The sequence below is a fragment of the Alosa alosa genome, chromosome 1, assembly GCF_017589495.1.
Source record: "Alosa alosa isolate M-15738 ecotype Scorff River chromosome 1, AALO_Geno_1.1, whole genome shotgun sequence".
Taxonomy (NCBI): Eukaryota; Metazoa; Chordata; class Actinopteri; order Clupeiformes; family Clupeidae; genus Alosa; species Alosa alosa.
This window is the reverse complement of record NC_063189.1, coordinates 15,444,444-15,460,718: the sequence shown is the minus strand read 5'-3', so window position 1 is coordinate 15,460,718 and position 16,275 is coordinate 15,444,444. Positions and strand designations below refer to the sequence as shown.

At 41.2% G+C, this 16,275-nt stretch overlaps 1 protein-coding gene across 1 annotated transcript; it reads left to right on the top strand.

Moving 5' to 3' along the window:
- Window positions 1–10,033: 10,033 nt before the first annotated feature.
- On the top strand, window positions 10,034–15,772 carry saraf (store-operated calcium entry-associated regulatory factor). Its single transcript, XM_048246494.1, has 6 exons — window positions 10,034–10,218; window positions 10,403–10,581; window positions 11,208–11,730; window positions 13,766–13,916; window positions 14,292–14,386; window positions 14,565–15,772. Exons 1-6 carry the CDS (start codon window positions 10,146–10,148, stop codon window positions 14,588–14,590), a joined length of 1,047 nt encoding a protein of 348 aa, XP_048102451.1. The 5' UTR covers window positions 10,034–10,145; the 3' UTR covers window positions 14,591–15,772.
- Window positions 15,773–16,275: the final 503 nt, after the last annotated feature.

Below are 16,275 nucleotides of genomic sequence, written 5' to 3'. Positions count from 1 at the left end.
TATGCACACAGTTGAGTTGAGTGAAGTTGCAGAGAGATTGTCTGGGCAGATTCAGATAATTTCCCTGCACAAGCTGTCATTGGGTTAAAACGCTAATCTATGAATCAGTGCTGTGACAGTGACTCCATGGACTTCTCAGACACTTTGTTCCCCTGCAGCGATAAAACTCAACCCCAGGGCCACTGTGCTTGGGCACTTAAAGTAGCACGACCTTCACGCTGCTCTTTGGTAAGGTCATGCCTAAGTTTAGACAGAAGGGCCTAAGCCAAGTCAGAAATTATGTAACCAGTCAGTCAGTCTAGCTTCACCATGCAAGAGAGACTTTCCTCCGCAGATTAATTTGGATTTCACACCTGAATTGAAACACATGAAATTCCATCTCAATGTCTCAGATCCTGGGAACATGAGTCTGCAACCCACAAGGAGAAATTACACAATGCTTGTTAATCCACCGGTATAGATTGATAGATTAATGCCGTTTTGTCAAAGAGAAGATTAGGAGGAGTAAGTGCTAAATCTGCTGCCTGCCTGCCTGTCTGTTAATAGCTGCCAATGCGAGGAGTGTGAGACCGGACTCGGTCTCGGCTGAGGACATTCAAGCTTATCTTGGTCACTGTGGTCAGTTCTCTACCTTTTCGCTGTAAAGGGCTTTTCTGGGATACAGGGCAGGAGACAATAGAGACAGCTGACAAGAGTCTGAGAGACACGGAAGAAAGAGGGCCTAAAACCTCACTTATAAAAACAGACAATTTTACTATACTACTGTCTTTAGTGTAATAACAGAAGTGTATTTTTGTCCTACAAGGACACTGTGGAAACAATGTTCACAGTGAAAGTGGTAAACTTCATGCTGTGAGTTATGAAATCAGATACTTAATTTGTTCATATGTACAATTAGATCTACTTAATTAGATCATATAGAGTATATTATCTCAAATTCATTGCTCACTTTACTTCAAATGTACCACGAAACAGACAATGCAAACACTAAACTGCAAATTCACAGGGCAAATAATTGAAATGAGCAGATTTTCAATTTAAAGCACTTCTGCCCTGACTGTGAGTGGACACCAACACCTACTGTGTTGTTGCACCCAGGCCTTGGAAAGCACCAAGGCTCACAGGCCCATCTGTCATAATACCCCTCAGATCAATGGCAGAGAGAGAGAGAGAGAGAGAGAGAGAGAGAGAGAGAGAGAGAGAGAAGGAGCACAGTCTTTAATCCCCAACACAGTTGTCCAGTGCACCATACGGTGCACGAAGAGGAGTAATAAAATAACAGGTCAAAGGTGCATCTACTGTAAGCCATGCTTTAGGGCAGAGGTTGCCATGATGTTATGGGATACAACATCCATGTGTGAACTGTCTTGCAACAGAACTTGTAGTTCTGGTTACAAATGACAGAAAGGAGGGAGGGGGACTATGAAGGAGTCATAATGGTGTCTGTTATTTAAACTTTCTTTTGCTGATGGTTCTTCACACTCTTCCTTGGCACTGGAGTCATAATGGTGTCTGTTATTTAAACATTCTATTGCAGATGGTTCTTCACACTCTTCCTTGGCACTGGAGTCATAATGGTGTCTGTTATTTAAACATTCTATTGCAGATGGTTCTTCACACTCTTCCTTGGCACTGGAGTCATAATGGTGTCTGTTATTTAAACATTCTATTGCAGATGGTTCTTCACACTCTTCCTTGGCACTGTATGCTTGATGCTCTGAATATATAGTAGCACATCTCTCGTTCTGGGAAAATGACAGTGGGAGAGAGGGATAAGGAGCAAGAGAATGAGAGCGAGAGAGAGCAGTAGTAGTAGTAGTAGTAGTAGCCTACATTTTATGTATTTTTCCCCTTCCTCCTCTATAATGTAATGTATGTTATCTTATTATTTATTTATTTTACTTTGTTTTATTTTATTTATAGGCCTAGACTTATACCTATACTTTTTTTTCTCTCTCTTTTTACATCTTGTTACTTCATTGTTTCTGTAATCTCGGCTTCATTGAAAATGAGGGCTTCCCTCAATGACCCTCCGAGAATAAATAAAGGTTGAATGAATGAATAAATGAGAAAAAAAGGCTGACAGAGAGACAGGGGAAGCAGATAACAGAGGAACCACTTGTGGTGGGATCTCTTTGCAGGGGGCCGAGGATTTGTCACTGACCAATGTGCCTTGCTCAGCAGGAACTTTGATTTCAAGGGGAAAGTGATGGAGATATCAGGTCCAGAAGATGAGGCCTAATCCTATTTTAATCGTGGCAGGATTTCAGAGAGGCGGGCAGAGGCTCTAAATCTCACCGGATTAGCACAGCCAAGGAGGTGGAGGTTGCATAAGTGCACATGAGGTGATGCAGGCAGGCAGACCTGCAGCATGGGCTGCCGAGGTGAAAAACTGTCCACCTCAAACTAGGCACCTATCATTTGAGACCTGGCCAGTATTTGCCTAGAGTGTCCCATAAATCAATAAGCCTCTAACAGAGACAAAAGCATGAGATACAAATCTCTTACGTGCCAGGAGTGGAGTTGCATGGCACAGTGTCTGGGGATGTTAACATTGCTGGCTACACCTGATTCAGAAGTAGGCTAACTGACATCTGGTCATGTGCAAAGCTTCCTGCACATACTAATTTTGTATCACCTCCAAACATAAAGCCTGTCTGAACAGAGGTGTGTCTGGGTTCTTGTTCTTGCTCTATAGGGAGGTAGTAAGACTGGCAGTACACTGCAGAGGGATACCAAAGCTCAAAAAAGTATCTGTACTGTATATAAAATATCAATATAATTATCAAGGCAATTCAAGTCAACTTTATTTATATAGCACATTTAACACAACAGAATTGATCCAAAATGCTTCACATATAAAAACAAAAAAAAAGTATATATATATAGTAATAATAATAATAATAATAATAATAATAATAATAATAATACAATAAGACAATAAGGTGGTAGGTAATAAAGTGGTGGTGGTGGTATTAAAGTTAATTTTGTGCTCCACAGGTAGCCAGTACAGATGAGCCAACACAGGAGTTAGGCCTATGTGCTCACGTTTCTTAAACCCACTTAGTAGTCTAGCAGCTGCATTTTGAACTAACTGAAGTAATAAATTAGCCTGGAGATTCCAGACCCAAATCCAAAAGATTAAGGGTCTGGCCACGAATAATGTACAGTAATGGCCCAACTCGAGGGGCGGCTCCAAGCATGCATTTTTAAATCTCACGGCACGCAATTGGATAACACTATACGACCAATGTTTACTGACTGATTCCATACTTCGAAGCAATTGGATAACACTATGACTGTCATCTGTTTAGCTCGCCTCTGGCCCGCCTATATACACAGATGTGATTGGTTCCCCGCGATGCAAGGGGAAAAAGTAACGTGCATCATTACTCATTGCCAGTCTCTCGCTGAGCAAATTGATATTGTGCTCCCGCGAGTCTCTGGATTCCTAGGGTAGTAATAAGTATGCAGAAGAAAACAAATTGTCTTTAATGTATTATATTCGGTAACACTTTACTTGACAGTATCAACATAAGAGTGAAATGACACTGTCATGAACATATATGACACTGTCATGACACATGAACCCTAACCCTAATCCTAACCCTAACTTGTTATGACAAAAACTGAATGTCACTTAATGACAGAAGCGTTATGTCATAAATGTTTATGACTTGTTCAGAGGTGGGCACAAATACATCAAAAACTATTTTGTTACAAATTACAAATACTGGCTCATGAAAATGAAAAATGAAATGAAAATGAAAAGTACAAATAATTAGTCATTTGAAAATACAAAAATAGGCTACCCACACAATAGCCTAATCATATCCTAACAAGGAATACTAGGCCTATTATTGAAGACGTACCATTTTTTGATTTGCTGGCAGGGGGATATTAATTCTGTAAATTAGGGCACCTATGAAGTAGATCTGGTTAAAAAAAATGTAGTCACCATCCCATATCAATGTAAATGATGATTGAACTGACAACAAGCAGGCTTCGCAACAGTGGAATCAACTGTAACAAAGCAAACTACCCATACGTTTCCGTAACCAATGAAATACTACTAATACAACTAATTGAACAGGTCTGCCTCTTTTTAAACTGAACTGCATTTCCCTTCTGCTATAAATGCATGCCTATTGCCTTCATACATGACTGGCAACATGGGGGATAAATAGAATAACATCCTATAAGGTATATAGAATGAATTAACCTGTTGAGAAAACTCCAGATGTTATCCATTGCATAAATCCTCATGTACAAAATACATCCCATCACTTTTCAAAACTGCCACCATCATACCCGTGCCAAAGAAATCATCACCATCATGCTTCAATGACTACCGTCCTGTAGCACTCACGCCCATAATCATGAAGTGCTTCGAACGGCTAGTCATGTCACACATCAAAGCCACCCTACCCCCCACCCTGGACCCCTTCCAGTTTGCATACCGAGCCAAACGATCCACGGAGGATGCAATCTGCTCTGCCCTCCATCCAGCCCTCACCCACTTAGACAATAAAGACTCATATGTGAGAATGCTGTTCATAGACTTCAGTTCAGCATTCAATACCATAATACCACAACAACTCATCAGCAAACTGGACAAGCTAGGATTCAGTACCTCCCTCTGCAACTGGCTGCTGGACTTCCTGTTGCAGAGACCACAAGCAGTACGTGTCGGGGACAACACTTCAAGCACTCTGACCCTGAGCACGGGGGCCCCTCAAGGGTGTGTGCTCAGCCCCCTGCTCTTCACACTGCTAACACATGACTGTACAACCACTCACAGCTCCAACCATCTGGTGAAGTTTGTGGACGACACAACACTGGTGGGCCTCATCACTAAGGGCGATGAGGCTCACTACAGAGAAGAAGTAGACCTGCTGGCTAAATGGTGCAAAGACAACAACCTCCTGCTAAATGTCAGCAAGACCAAGGAGATTGTTGTCAACTTTCAGAGAGGCCACAAACAACTGCCACCACTGTCCATCGACGGAGATGCTGTGGAGAGAGTGAGCAGCACAAAATTTCTGGGGGTGCACATCAGCGACGACCTCTCCTGGACCACCAACACAGCATCACTGGCGAAGAAAGCCCAGCAGCGCCTCTACTTCTTGCGCAAATTGAAGAAGGCAAGTGCCACGCCTCCTGTCATGACTACATTCTACAGAGGGACCATCGAGAGCATCGTCTCCAGCAGCATCACAGTGTGGGGCGGTTAACACAGCTAAGAGGATCATTGGAGCACCACTCCCCTCCCTGCAGAACATTTACACCACCCGCCTCACCCGCAAAGCACTAATGATTGTCAAGGATACAACCCACCCTGCACACAAACTGTTCAGCCTCCTGCCCTCTGGAAAGCGGTACAGGAGCCTCCGCTCCCGCACCACCAGACTGGCAAGTAGCTTCATCCACCAAGCAATCAGGATGCTGAACACTCTACCCACTCTCCCATCACTGACAGCCCCCCACCCACCAGCCAGCCAGGAACCTAGGGAAACTAGGATCCTGTCTACCCTAACCCCCTCCCCCCCCAACACCGCCCTGTGGAACTGCACTGTGACTGGCAAGAGCCTAACGTGTTGCTGCTTCACATCAAGCCTGATATACTTGAAATTACTGCATACTGCATATCAATGTAAATATACAGGTCACACAAGCACAAGTTTAAACTTCATGTAACTTAGACTATAAGACTATATAAATATACAACACAACTACCTCTATTTTTTTATATATATATGTCCTATATTTCTATTTTGATACATACATGTTCTATATTTCAGTCTTGCACTTTAATTTAATGTTTATTGTCTATGGCTATGTCTATAGTATGTCTATGTCTGTATTTAAAGCATGTCTATGTCTGCATGGGAAAGTAAGAAACGAAATTTCAATTCTTTGTATGACCAGTGCATGTAAAGAAATTGACAATAAAAGCCGACTTGACTTGACTTGACTCATGTCATATCCATTAAGTGGTTTTAATACTGTCCTGTAGTGAAAATGAACATCTTAGGTACTTTAGGTAGCTTTTAGGTACTCAAGGTCATGGGGTCAAAGGTCATGGTCTTATGGGGTCCATGTCCTAATATTCTCCCTCATTATTTTATTTGTATCGTTTTTTTTTAATCTTGTAATCTTACTTTTAATCTTGTAGCACTTTACACAGTTGACCATTGTGTTTACAACCCGTATTGACCATTTTGGCTCCCTCAGTTGACTTCTTTTAGTTTTTTTCCCAACTTCAGACATATCCAGAGGGGATCGTATAAGAGAAAAGTTGGCTCTAACACTTTTAAGTTGGTCACAATATGGCATATTACTGCAAGAAAAAGGAAAAATGGGTTTACATTTTGTCCTTTGAAAAGGGTAATGAAATTGGCATTTTTATGGACAAATCAAATCAACTTTAGAGCTGAATATAAGGGATATCACCGGGTGGGCACCCTCTTCTATTATCATGGATTAGCCCCTAGGCAGCAAGAAACAGCATTCTTTCAGATCCATCTTCATGATGCAATGCTAGGGCACATCATCAGTGATGTTACCTGAGGTCTTTGGGTGTTTAGGGTCTTTCAAACATAATACACCCTCACTCAGGCGACCCGACCAGGGCTGAACAAACCCTGGTAGCAGCAACCCACGGATCTGCCCTCTTCAGTCAGAGTCATCTTGACGCTTTCTGCTGTGTCTGTGGTGGACAAAAAAAAAAAAACTTTAACCGACAAAACCAGGTTCACCAAGATTCTGGCCTTTGTCTCCCAGACTATGATAAGCATATCTTATTGTCATGGTTATCATGGTTATAGGTATATTTAACTGAGTGCTGAAATGTTGGCTTATTTGAGAAAAAAAATTACAGATTTTTCTTTTTGAAATACTCTAAATACAATCCCTCAAAATATTTTGTTACAAACAACATTGCATTTTTTCCAATCTTGCAAAGTAATTAAATACGTATTTAAAATACTCATAATTAAAATACTGCCCATGTCTGAGTATAGAATATATCATGATATATTGTTATAGGGACTATACACATTTGTATGGGTAAATAGTGCAGTATATCAGAGTCTGCAGGGTGTATTTACTACATGCCATCTGCAGGGTATCGGCCTTCAGGCTAAAATAAAGATGTAGAAATGTATTTTGTGCAATGCATGGTTCCTTTTTAATAATAATAATAAAAAAACTTTAAATCTCTGAACTGGCAGCACACAACAAACTGAAACATTCCTGAAGACTGGCTGCATGGCTCTGGCTGGCTAATGGAAACAGTGCCATCTACTGGTAATTTATGGTTATGGTTATGCTTATGGTTATGGGATTTGGCAGACGATTTTGTCCAAAGCGACATACATCAACAATATAATACTTAAATTTAACAGGGAACCATTTAAAATGTTGGTCAGACTACATTAAGGAGAATAGCAATACTAAACAGCAATGTCAATTCAATCAATAGCCTAATGAAATAAAACAATGAAAATGAAGGAAAATAGCAAGAATAAACAATAGCTCTTTGGAGATTGTTTTTTGGAGTTTGGAGTTTTTGCCTGTTGTTAATCCTTTGCCCCCCACAACAAAAGCATTCTAAAAACTGACAGATCGAAACAAGGCGCTGTGATTCAAGTGCTGATGTCATCAATTGAACCATTTAGGACATTGCAGTTGCACGCAGCCTTTTTGATGCTGAGTTTACCTTCTCACTATCACACTGCTGTTCAGTCGATGTGCACACTGGAGACCTGTGTGACCTTTGCTACCATTTGCATGATGTGTGAAGACTCTAAAGGCAGTGAATATTATCATGTACAGTAAAATATGCTCAAACACACTGCGCATTACCATGACTATCTGCAATCAGACTGGAACTAGGAGTAGAGAGACAGACAGACAGTCAGACAAACAGACAGACCAAACAGCAGAAAGAGTGATATCTAAAGATAAGGCGTGGAGAGTTACAGTTGACAGTGTTACTTGCAGTCTATATGGCAAACATGAAGCTACAGTGAAATCCACCAGCAAGCCTCATTGTCTCACATCTCTGCACTCCGTGCTCTACTGTGCAAGAATGGTGCATTACCATGTATTATGAAAGGCAGCTGCCTGGAGGAGCACATGTTGTAATACGATTGCTAAAGATCATGAACACTTGACCTAACAATTCAGAACACTGACCTAAAAGGTTACATTATGACAGTCTAGCACAGCATGTTCAAGCATTAACATTATTTTCTTTAGACCAGACCATACAAAATTACCCTGTCTCAAAAGACTATATGGACATGGCATATGCAAGGTCGAAACCTTTAGAGCATTAGAGAAAAATATAAAAATGTTAAGATTTCCATGTCACAAGTGGGTTGTCAAGGCTACAATGTGTGTGTGTGTGTGTGTGTGTGTGTGTGTGTGTGTGTGTGTGTGTGTGTGTGTGTGTGTGTGTGCGTGCGTGCATGCGTTAGGACGATTCTAAGGCCCAGCACTGACAGGGGGCCCCCAGAGAGACACCCCCCCAGAATTATTGTCTGTCATAGGGCCCAAATTATCTGGATGTGGATGTATGGTTCTACATACTAAAAGATGTAGGCTTATGTTCATTTGATCCTGCTTCTTTTCACCTCATCCTGCAGTAGCCCATAGCCACACTGCACCTCTGACTGACTAAGCACCCATAGAGAGTGAGAGGAGGTTGGTTGTAAAGTCTACACTGTAAACCGTAAACCGTAAAAAAATGTAAATGTAAAATGTAAATCAGGTTTCTAGGCCAAGTATACTTGCGTATACAAGGAATTTGGTCTCTGCATTTATCCCATCCGTGAATTAGTGAACACACAGAGCACACAGTTAACAACAGTGAGGTGAAGCACACACTAACCCAGAGCAGTGGGCTGCCTTGCTACAGCGGCACTCGGGGAGCAGTGAGGGGTTAGGTGCCTAGCTCAAGGGCACTTCAGCCGTTCCTACTGGTCAGAGATCGAACCGGCAACCCTTCGGTTACAAGCCCGAAGCCCTAACCAGTAGGCCCACGACTGCCCCACATATTGGACTATGACAGAAATAGAAATATTGGGCTGTAGAGAGATGTTGCATTGTGACACGAGAGTAAAGATGTTAGTTTGACTGTATTTTCATTGTGTACAGAGGGAACAAGCTAGAGAAGTAGGCTTTTTACAAGGGCAAGTAAAGGGAGCTCTAGAGTCGCCAAAAATAGGCTACCTGAAACTGCATAGGGTGCCTTTAATCAACAGCCTAATGAGAATAAACAATACTACAAACCATAACACATAGGAAGCGCTTAATGAACTAAGTACATGTTGAACAGATATGCCTTTAGACCCCTCTTGAAAGACCCAAAACCATCATAGGAACGGAGAGCACTAGGCAACTCATTCCACCAACATGGAACCACTGAGGAAAAGAGTCTTGAATTTGACCTAGCGTTTATGTCTGGTCGACACAACAGACGCTCATCAGAAAACCAGTGGGCGGTTGGGGATGTACATCTTGATCATTGAATTAAAGGAGCAGATCTAGTCGGTGTCCTATAGGCCAAAATTAGAGATTTAAATTTAATTCTGGCTATTGGGAGGAAGTGGAGAGAAAATAGGAGAGGAGTTACATGTCTCCTCTTTGGCTGAATAATTTAAGTAAAGTTGAGTTCTGTTACCATTTCTGAAGCTGCTTATTTGATGGTCTGCAAGACTTTGAATGGCTTGGAACTGATATCCCCCCAGCATTTGAAATTCATGCCAGACCCACCATTGCATTGATAGGCTAAAACAGGTTGGAAATGACAGATTGTATAGCCTGCTTTTTGGGTGTAACCGCGCGCAGCATTCCCCTTTTAGAATGCGTAGTAGAATGACTAGAATGACTGAAACATCATCAGTTACCCACCTATTTCAGTAGTGTGACATGTCAGTGAAGAATAACATTCTACCCCAATTCAATAGGTGGCGCAACTACATCCAAGTTCAGTTTAGTCCGCCAACAAACTCGAAGGATGACGATGACGTAGAGAATATTTACAAGTTTTGCATCAGACGAACGAAGTGACAGTATCTAGGCTACGTCTCTTTCAAGTTGTGTCAGGCCTTTAACAAATCTTCTTTTTGGCACTGACAATGGCGACCGTAAAAATAATCGTTTTGTCGTTATTAGTTTTGTTTCTTCCTCACATCAGATGCTGGAATGAAGGTGAGATTCTCTCCAAACGAACGTTACTGTTTTTGCGGAAGTGAAAAACAAGTAGAAACAAGAAAGTAAGGTTCAAACTTGTAACTGTAGGCCTACGCTGTAGGCGAAGTGTGATTATATGTTTCGATTCCTAGGCCTATTTGGTTCTCGCTGGTTTACTTGAAACTGTACTTGCACACCACAGGAGCTGTGTTGCTGCGCGATGTTCAGGTCCTCACTTTGTACAAGGGAAGATATACCACAGCTAGGCGCTCAAGTCCCGTCCCGCAGCTGCAATGTGTTGGGGGATCGGCGGGTTGCGCATCTTTTATCCCTGAAGTGGTTCAGTGTCAAAACAAAGGGTGGGATGGAATTGACGCTCAGGTAAGCTGATTTCACTTTTTTTTTTTTTTTTTCCTTTAACAGAATTTAATGTGAAGAGAGAACCATTCTTTACAATAGGCTAACACGTTTTTACTTCCTGGAACTTCTGAGGTCTCTGTTCAGTAGCCTAGTCTAGTAATATTATATTGAATGTGAAGCAGACGTTTTAAAGTTCAAAGTTATTTAAAAACAAGTGTAAATGGAAGTCTCCCACCTCCAGTAGCCCAGTCTCAGTGTTAGGCCTATATGGTGATACTGTAATGTGTAAATAGTTCCCCTGTCCCCTGTTTGTGCTCCCTCAGTGGGAGTTGGGGTTTGGGTATCATTCAAATTGTATTGATTCCGATTCTGCTTATCAATTCTGGTTCTTGCTGATTCCTCATTTCAATTCCAATTCCTCCATTCAATTCCAGGTAAAAAAAAAATGTTTAGGTACATTTTAAATATGTCTTATTCGTTATTCCAGCAGTAGTTTATGTGCTAAGCCTTGTCAAAACGTTCAAAAAGTGAATATTTATTTACAAGTATTGATTCACTTAGCATTAAAACTTCCGGAACTTCTGTCCCGGGTTTAGTTCTTTCTCACAGATTCTACTTGATTCTCATATTTTGGTTCCTAACCCTAGTGGGAGTGCAAAGCAGACATGGACAATACCTACCGGTTTGGACGCATCGAGGTGAGCTGCGAAGGCTTCAACCAGCCTGACGACCCCTACATCCTCAGGGGCTCCTGTGGGCTGGAGTACACCCTGGAACTGACGGAGGAAGGCCGCAGCCGACACTCCCACCAGGGCTGGGGTGGTGGTGGTGGTGGAGGAGGAGGAGGAGGAGGATGGGGCTCCAGTGGCTTCTCCCAGTTTGCATCCAGCTTCTTTTCGGGCAACAAGCATCATGGGGGTCAGCAGCAGAGAGCCAGCTCGGGATACGGGCAGCACCCATCAGGGGATGGAGAGGGGGCAGGGGGTCTGGTTGTGATAGCTTTGCTGCTGTTGCTGGCTTACGGCGTGTACAAGATGTTCCTGTGTGGGCCCACACATGGGCAAGGCCAAGGGCAGGAGCGTTTCCCCAGTGACGGAGACTGGCAGAATGGCCAGGGAGGTCACAGCGGCCCTCCTCCTCCAGGGTTCAAGCCAGATTACATGGGGGCAGGTAAGGCGACGTGGAGATGTGATGCTCACCAGTAACTAGGCATTGGGTCATGCTGTTGACTGATTATACACCCCTTTTTTACTTACTTTTGCATTTCTTCACATCTATACTTTAGTCTTTGCCTATGGCGGTGGTCCTGTAACAGCCTTGTAAAGATAATGGTTTAAGCTTTATTGATATAGGAACGTCACATATTACCAACCGTCACATATGTCCAACCTCTTACGTGTACGTGTCACTTAATATTAATTTCTATACAAACCAAGACGGCGGATTTATCTAATTGAGCTATGTACCAAAAATTACATTTTACCGTGACTCGAAGAGCCGTAAACAGTGTTGTAAGTCTGCGTGTACAAATCCGCTTGGAGCTTCAGTGGAATTTTGATTTGCCAACGAGAATTTTCGGGCTAACCGTTCATGTGCCTGAGAAAGGTTGGGAATAAGCACCCACCAGCCCAGCCCGGTAAGAACCAAACTAGATTTTGTTCAAATCTACACACCTATGGCTACTGAAATGTAAGGTTCATTTAGCAAATGTTATTTTAAAGTATTAAAAAACATAGTTATTTTTAAGAATTTTCAAACTAAATGGTTGGTAATTAGCACGTTTACGATACCACTCTTACTGCAATGCATTTATAACATCTTTGGTTGGAGAAGAAACTTTCAGTGTATGTGCTAGGTGTAAAACTCATAAGTACTTATTAAAGGAGAATTCCGGTGTGATATTGACCTAAAGTGTATTGAAACATGATACCGAGTGTGAACGTATGTCTCATAGCCCATCTCGGCTTGTCCCCTGCACTCCAAAATCTGGCTTAGCTAGTTAGCGATGCTACCAACAGCTTTTTTTTCAATAGTGGTGCCGGCATCGGGCTAGCCATGCAAATCAATCACTGTTTTACACCCATTTACAAGGCTCAATGTATCTCCACACTTCATTGGTATACTTCCGAGGGCCCTGACATTTAAAACGAGACATTGAGAACTTTGAAAAAGCACTGGTAGTTTACTTACAAGGCGATTTATACAGACAGTACCTTCGAAGTTTAGCGTTTGCAGCCATCTTGAATTTAGTCACGATAAAGTCGAGCAGCGAGTAAGAATGAGCGGGTATGATAAGGGATCAGATTCCAAAAATAATTCAGTGGAAATGCATGGATTCCAGTTTCTTCCAGTAGCAGCAACTGGAATCCATGCATTTCCACTGAATTATTTTTTGGAATCTGATCCCTTATCATACCTGTTCATTCTTACTGCTGCTCGAATTTATCGTGACTAAATTCAAGATGGCTGCAAACGCTAAACTTCGTGAAGGTAAATGGGTGTAAAACAGTGATTTATTTGCATGGCTAGCCCGATGCCGAAGCACCACTATTGAAAAAGCTGTTGGTAGCATCGGCTAACTAGCGCCAGATTTTGGAGTGCAGGGGACAAGCCGAGATGGGCTATGAGACATACGTTCACACTCGGTATCATGTTTCAATACACTTTAGGTCAATATCACACCGGAATTCTCCTTTAAGTGCAAATAAGGGTGCAGCACTTGCTGATGGGAAGTGTAGAGGCTGGGACTGAGCCATAATCTATTCCAGCCAGTCAACATAAGATTCCGTTCTGCAACAATTGAAGGTTCTAAAATTCTATGTTGAATTCAATGAACCCAGAGCCCTAGAGAGAGATCTATCTATGGACCCTTTCAAGAGAGTTCCATTATCAGCATCATAGTTGGCCCCACAAGGCTTCCGTATTAACATTCCATATGTTAACTTAATGCAGAGGAAGTAGATTGGGAACCAAATAGAACGTTCAAGCATTGTTTTTGTTTTTATTGTTGAAAGGGATATCTATATCTCTGAATGAACCCTGATATTCTTCAGAACGTTCATTTCCCAACATTGCGACGGTACTCCTTTAAGGGTTAAAAAGGAGGGGTGTAAAATCTGTTGGCTGTTGAGATCAAGTATGAACAACCCTCACCAGAATTACAGACTCTCTTAATTCTCTTAACTCTTTCACTCATTTGTTTCAGATCACTCATCAGGCTATCCAGGGTCAGGTCCTAGTTATGGCTTTGCTGACCAGTTCACCAGACCCCACTCTAGTTCTCGTCACAACACTGGTGGAGGTTTTTGGACTGGCATGGGTACAGGAGGAATTCTGGGATACCTCTTTGGAAATCGGTGAGCCAAAGACTGGGATTTGTACTGGAAAGTACTATGATAAAAAGTGTAATCAGAATGATGGGTAGTCATTCTAACTGTCCACTGTTCTTAATGATCATTGTGTATCCATCATAGTGTATTGTCACATATTTACATATATACCCAAGGATTTAACATGACGCTACATGAGGCTAGTCTTTTTGAGCTGCGGTAATTGCTTCAGTGCTATGGGCTGTTAGAACTACAGTACTAAAGGCAAGGTCGTACCCATGTTTGCACTTTCCCTATATAAGGTTAGTGAGCCAAAATGATCAGTAAAACTTGACCATGATTGGAAATGCTGCCATAAATGACTGCCTAATGCTGTCCAACTGTAATGTGCTTTGCATAAAGGCGTCAACCAACCACTGGTCATTCTTGGGGATCAAACACCACCCAAAACACTCCCAGGACCCCACCAGCAAGCTCCGGAACACGCACTGCCTCTGGTAAAGCCTATACTTTCATATATGAATTAGACTTTCATCCTAGAACCTGAATACTTTGTTCTGGTGTGTGTACAGTATACAGTATATGTGTGTCATTTGAATTTGAAGTTCAGTTGTTTGATGAATAATGTGTGTTCGGAATAGCAAGTTTTAAATGTATTTTTTTCCTGTGTCATAGGATTTGGTGGTACCAAAAGGCGATGAGGACAAATAACTTAATGGAACAACCTTTGCAATATGATCACTTTGTGTGGGAAGCATTTTGAATGTGAAATTAGCTTTTCAAGCAACAAAGGCACCTTAGGTTGGGTAGAAAGAAAAAATTTTTTTTTTTAAAAATGTGAATGCAGGGATACCTAACTTCACGATGCCCAAACCATGGCTGTAGCCTTACAGTATGGACGAGGTTTCTAAAAGCTACGGTGTCTCAAAAAAAACAAAAAACCCTAATATAAAATGGCCACAGTTTTACTCTTCCTGTAAACGGTTACTGTTATATCAACATTAGGGCCAACATTTTAACTGCACTGATGTGGACACTAGAATTGTTTGCAGGATTATCCTATATGCAGTTGTTTTATGGCTCCTGTCCATTTATAGTAGTCCTTATGTCAAGTTGTTGGGTTTTTTTTACAGTGGTGTGCATCAGACAAAAGGTTGTTAAAATGGCTTGAGTTGTCTCTAGTTTTTAGTAAAAGCTATATCATGTGGGTCCAAAGACCTGAAACTGAGTGAAATTTCCCCATTTGCAAAAAAGAAATAATAAACAATAAAGGACTAAACTTTGTTTGAAAGACAAGAGGGCGATTTACACTCCAAATTGAAATGAGTTGATTTGAATATGTCTGTTTTGCAGTGACATTTTAATGTATTACAGAATATCTAAGATAGTAGTCCTGATTCGTGCAAAAAAGAGACAGCTGCAGACCAATTGATAAATTCAGTTTATCTGTTTCTAAGGTTATTCACAAATTTATATTTCATGATATACTGTAATGAGACATACAGTATGTTAGGATGCATCTACCGGTAAATGTAGAGCTATCTTAAACTAAATTAGGCATTACATGATAATATTAAAATAAGTATCACTTGAAGTATTTATCGTCAAAAATGTGAATTTGCATCACAGGTCAAATGTGAGTCTAAAGAACTTGACAGAAACATTAACATCCATTTTGTCCATATTTGGTTGGACATTTTCAAAATGTTGCACCAATCTGTGTAGCCCTCATACAATTGTAAGCAGGTCAGTGTGTTTGTGTGCAATGATCTTTCCTAGGCCATGTTTCCTCTATAATTTTCCTCATATTATATTCAGCATCCTTTTAAAAATATCATGTTTTATGAGTTTGATATAAATAAAAAATGATTTGTTGATTTATACAGCATTTGTTAACCTTTTATTTGAAAACTAGTTGATTATATATTTTGAATTAGCCTGGAAGCCAGCCAGAATTTACCCAACCAACAAAATCTGAGTTTGGGAAATTCGGTATGGAGTCGTTTCATTTAGAAGTCTTAATATTTATACTCACATGTGTTCGGGCCAATCATATCATCTGGGCGGTCTTTATACAATGATGGACAGATAGACAAAAGTAACATAGTCATCCAGGTCACCTAGCACACTTGAGTTGACTTTGATAACAACAAAAAGGCTGACAGTAGAGAAGCAAAATGTTTAGATTCTGCTGTTATACAAGATATTGACAGTGCAATAACTTTACAAGAAACAGAAAACAGTCATTAATGCATTTGTCAAGAAGGATGTTTTTGCTGCTCTCCCTACAATATTCACATATTTTGTTGCTCTGATTGATAAGGTATATCCAGTTGTGTGCTGAGACATTTTCCCTGCCAGTTGAAACATGCCCCATAAACAAATC

What these genes read in the sequence shown, in the direction of transcription:
- saraf (XM_048246494.1), top strand. Translation starts at nt 10,146, where the DNA reads ATGGCGACCGTAAAAATAATCGTTTTGTCGTTATTAGTTTTGTTTCTT. An exon ending in CATCAGATGCTGGAATGAAG is followed by an intron (nt 10,219 to 10,402) that starts GTGAGATTCTCT and finishes TGCACACCACAG; the next exon opens with GAGCTGTGTTGCTGCGCGAT. An exon ending in GGATACCTCTTTGGAAATCG is followed by an intron (nt 13,917 to 14,291) that starts GTGAGCCAAAGA and finishes CTTTGCATAAAG; the next exon opens with GCGTCAACCAACCACTGGTC.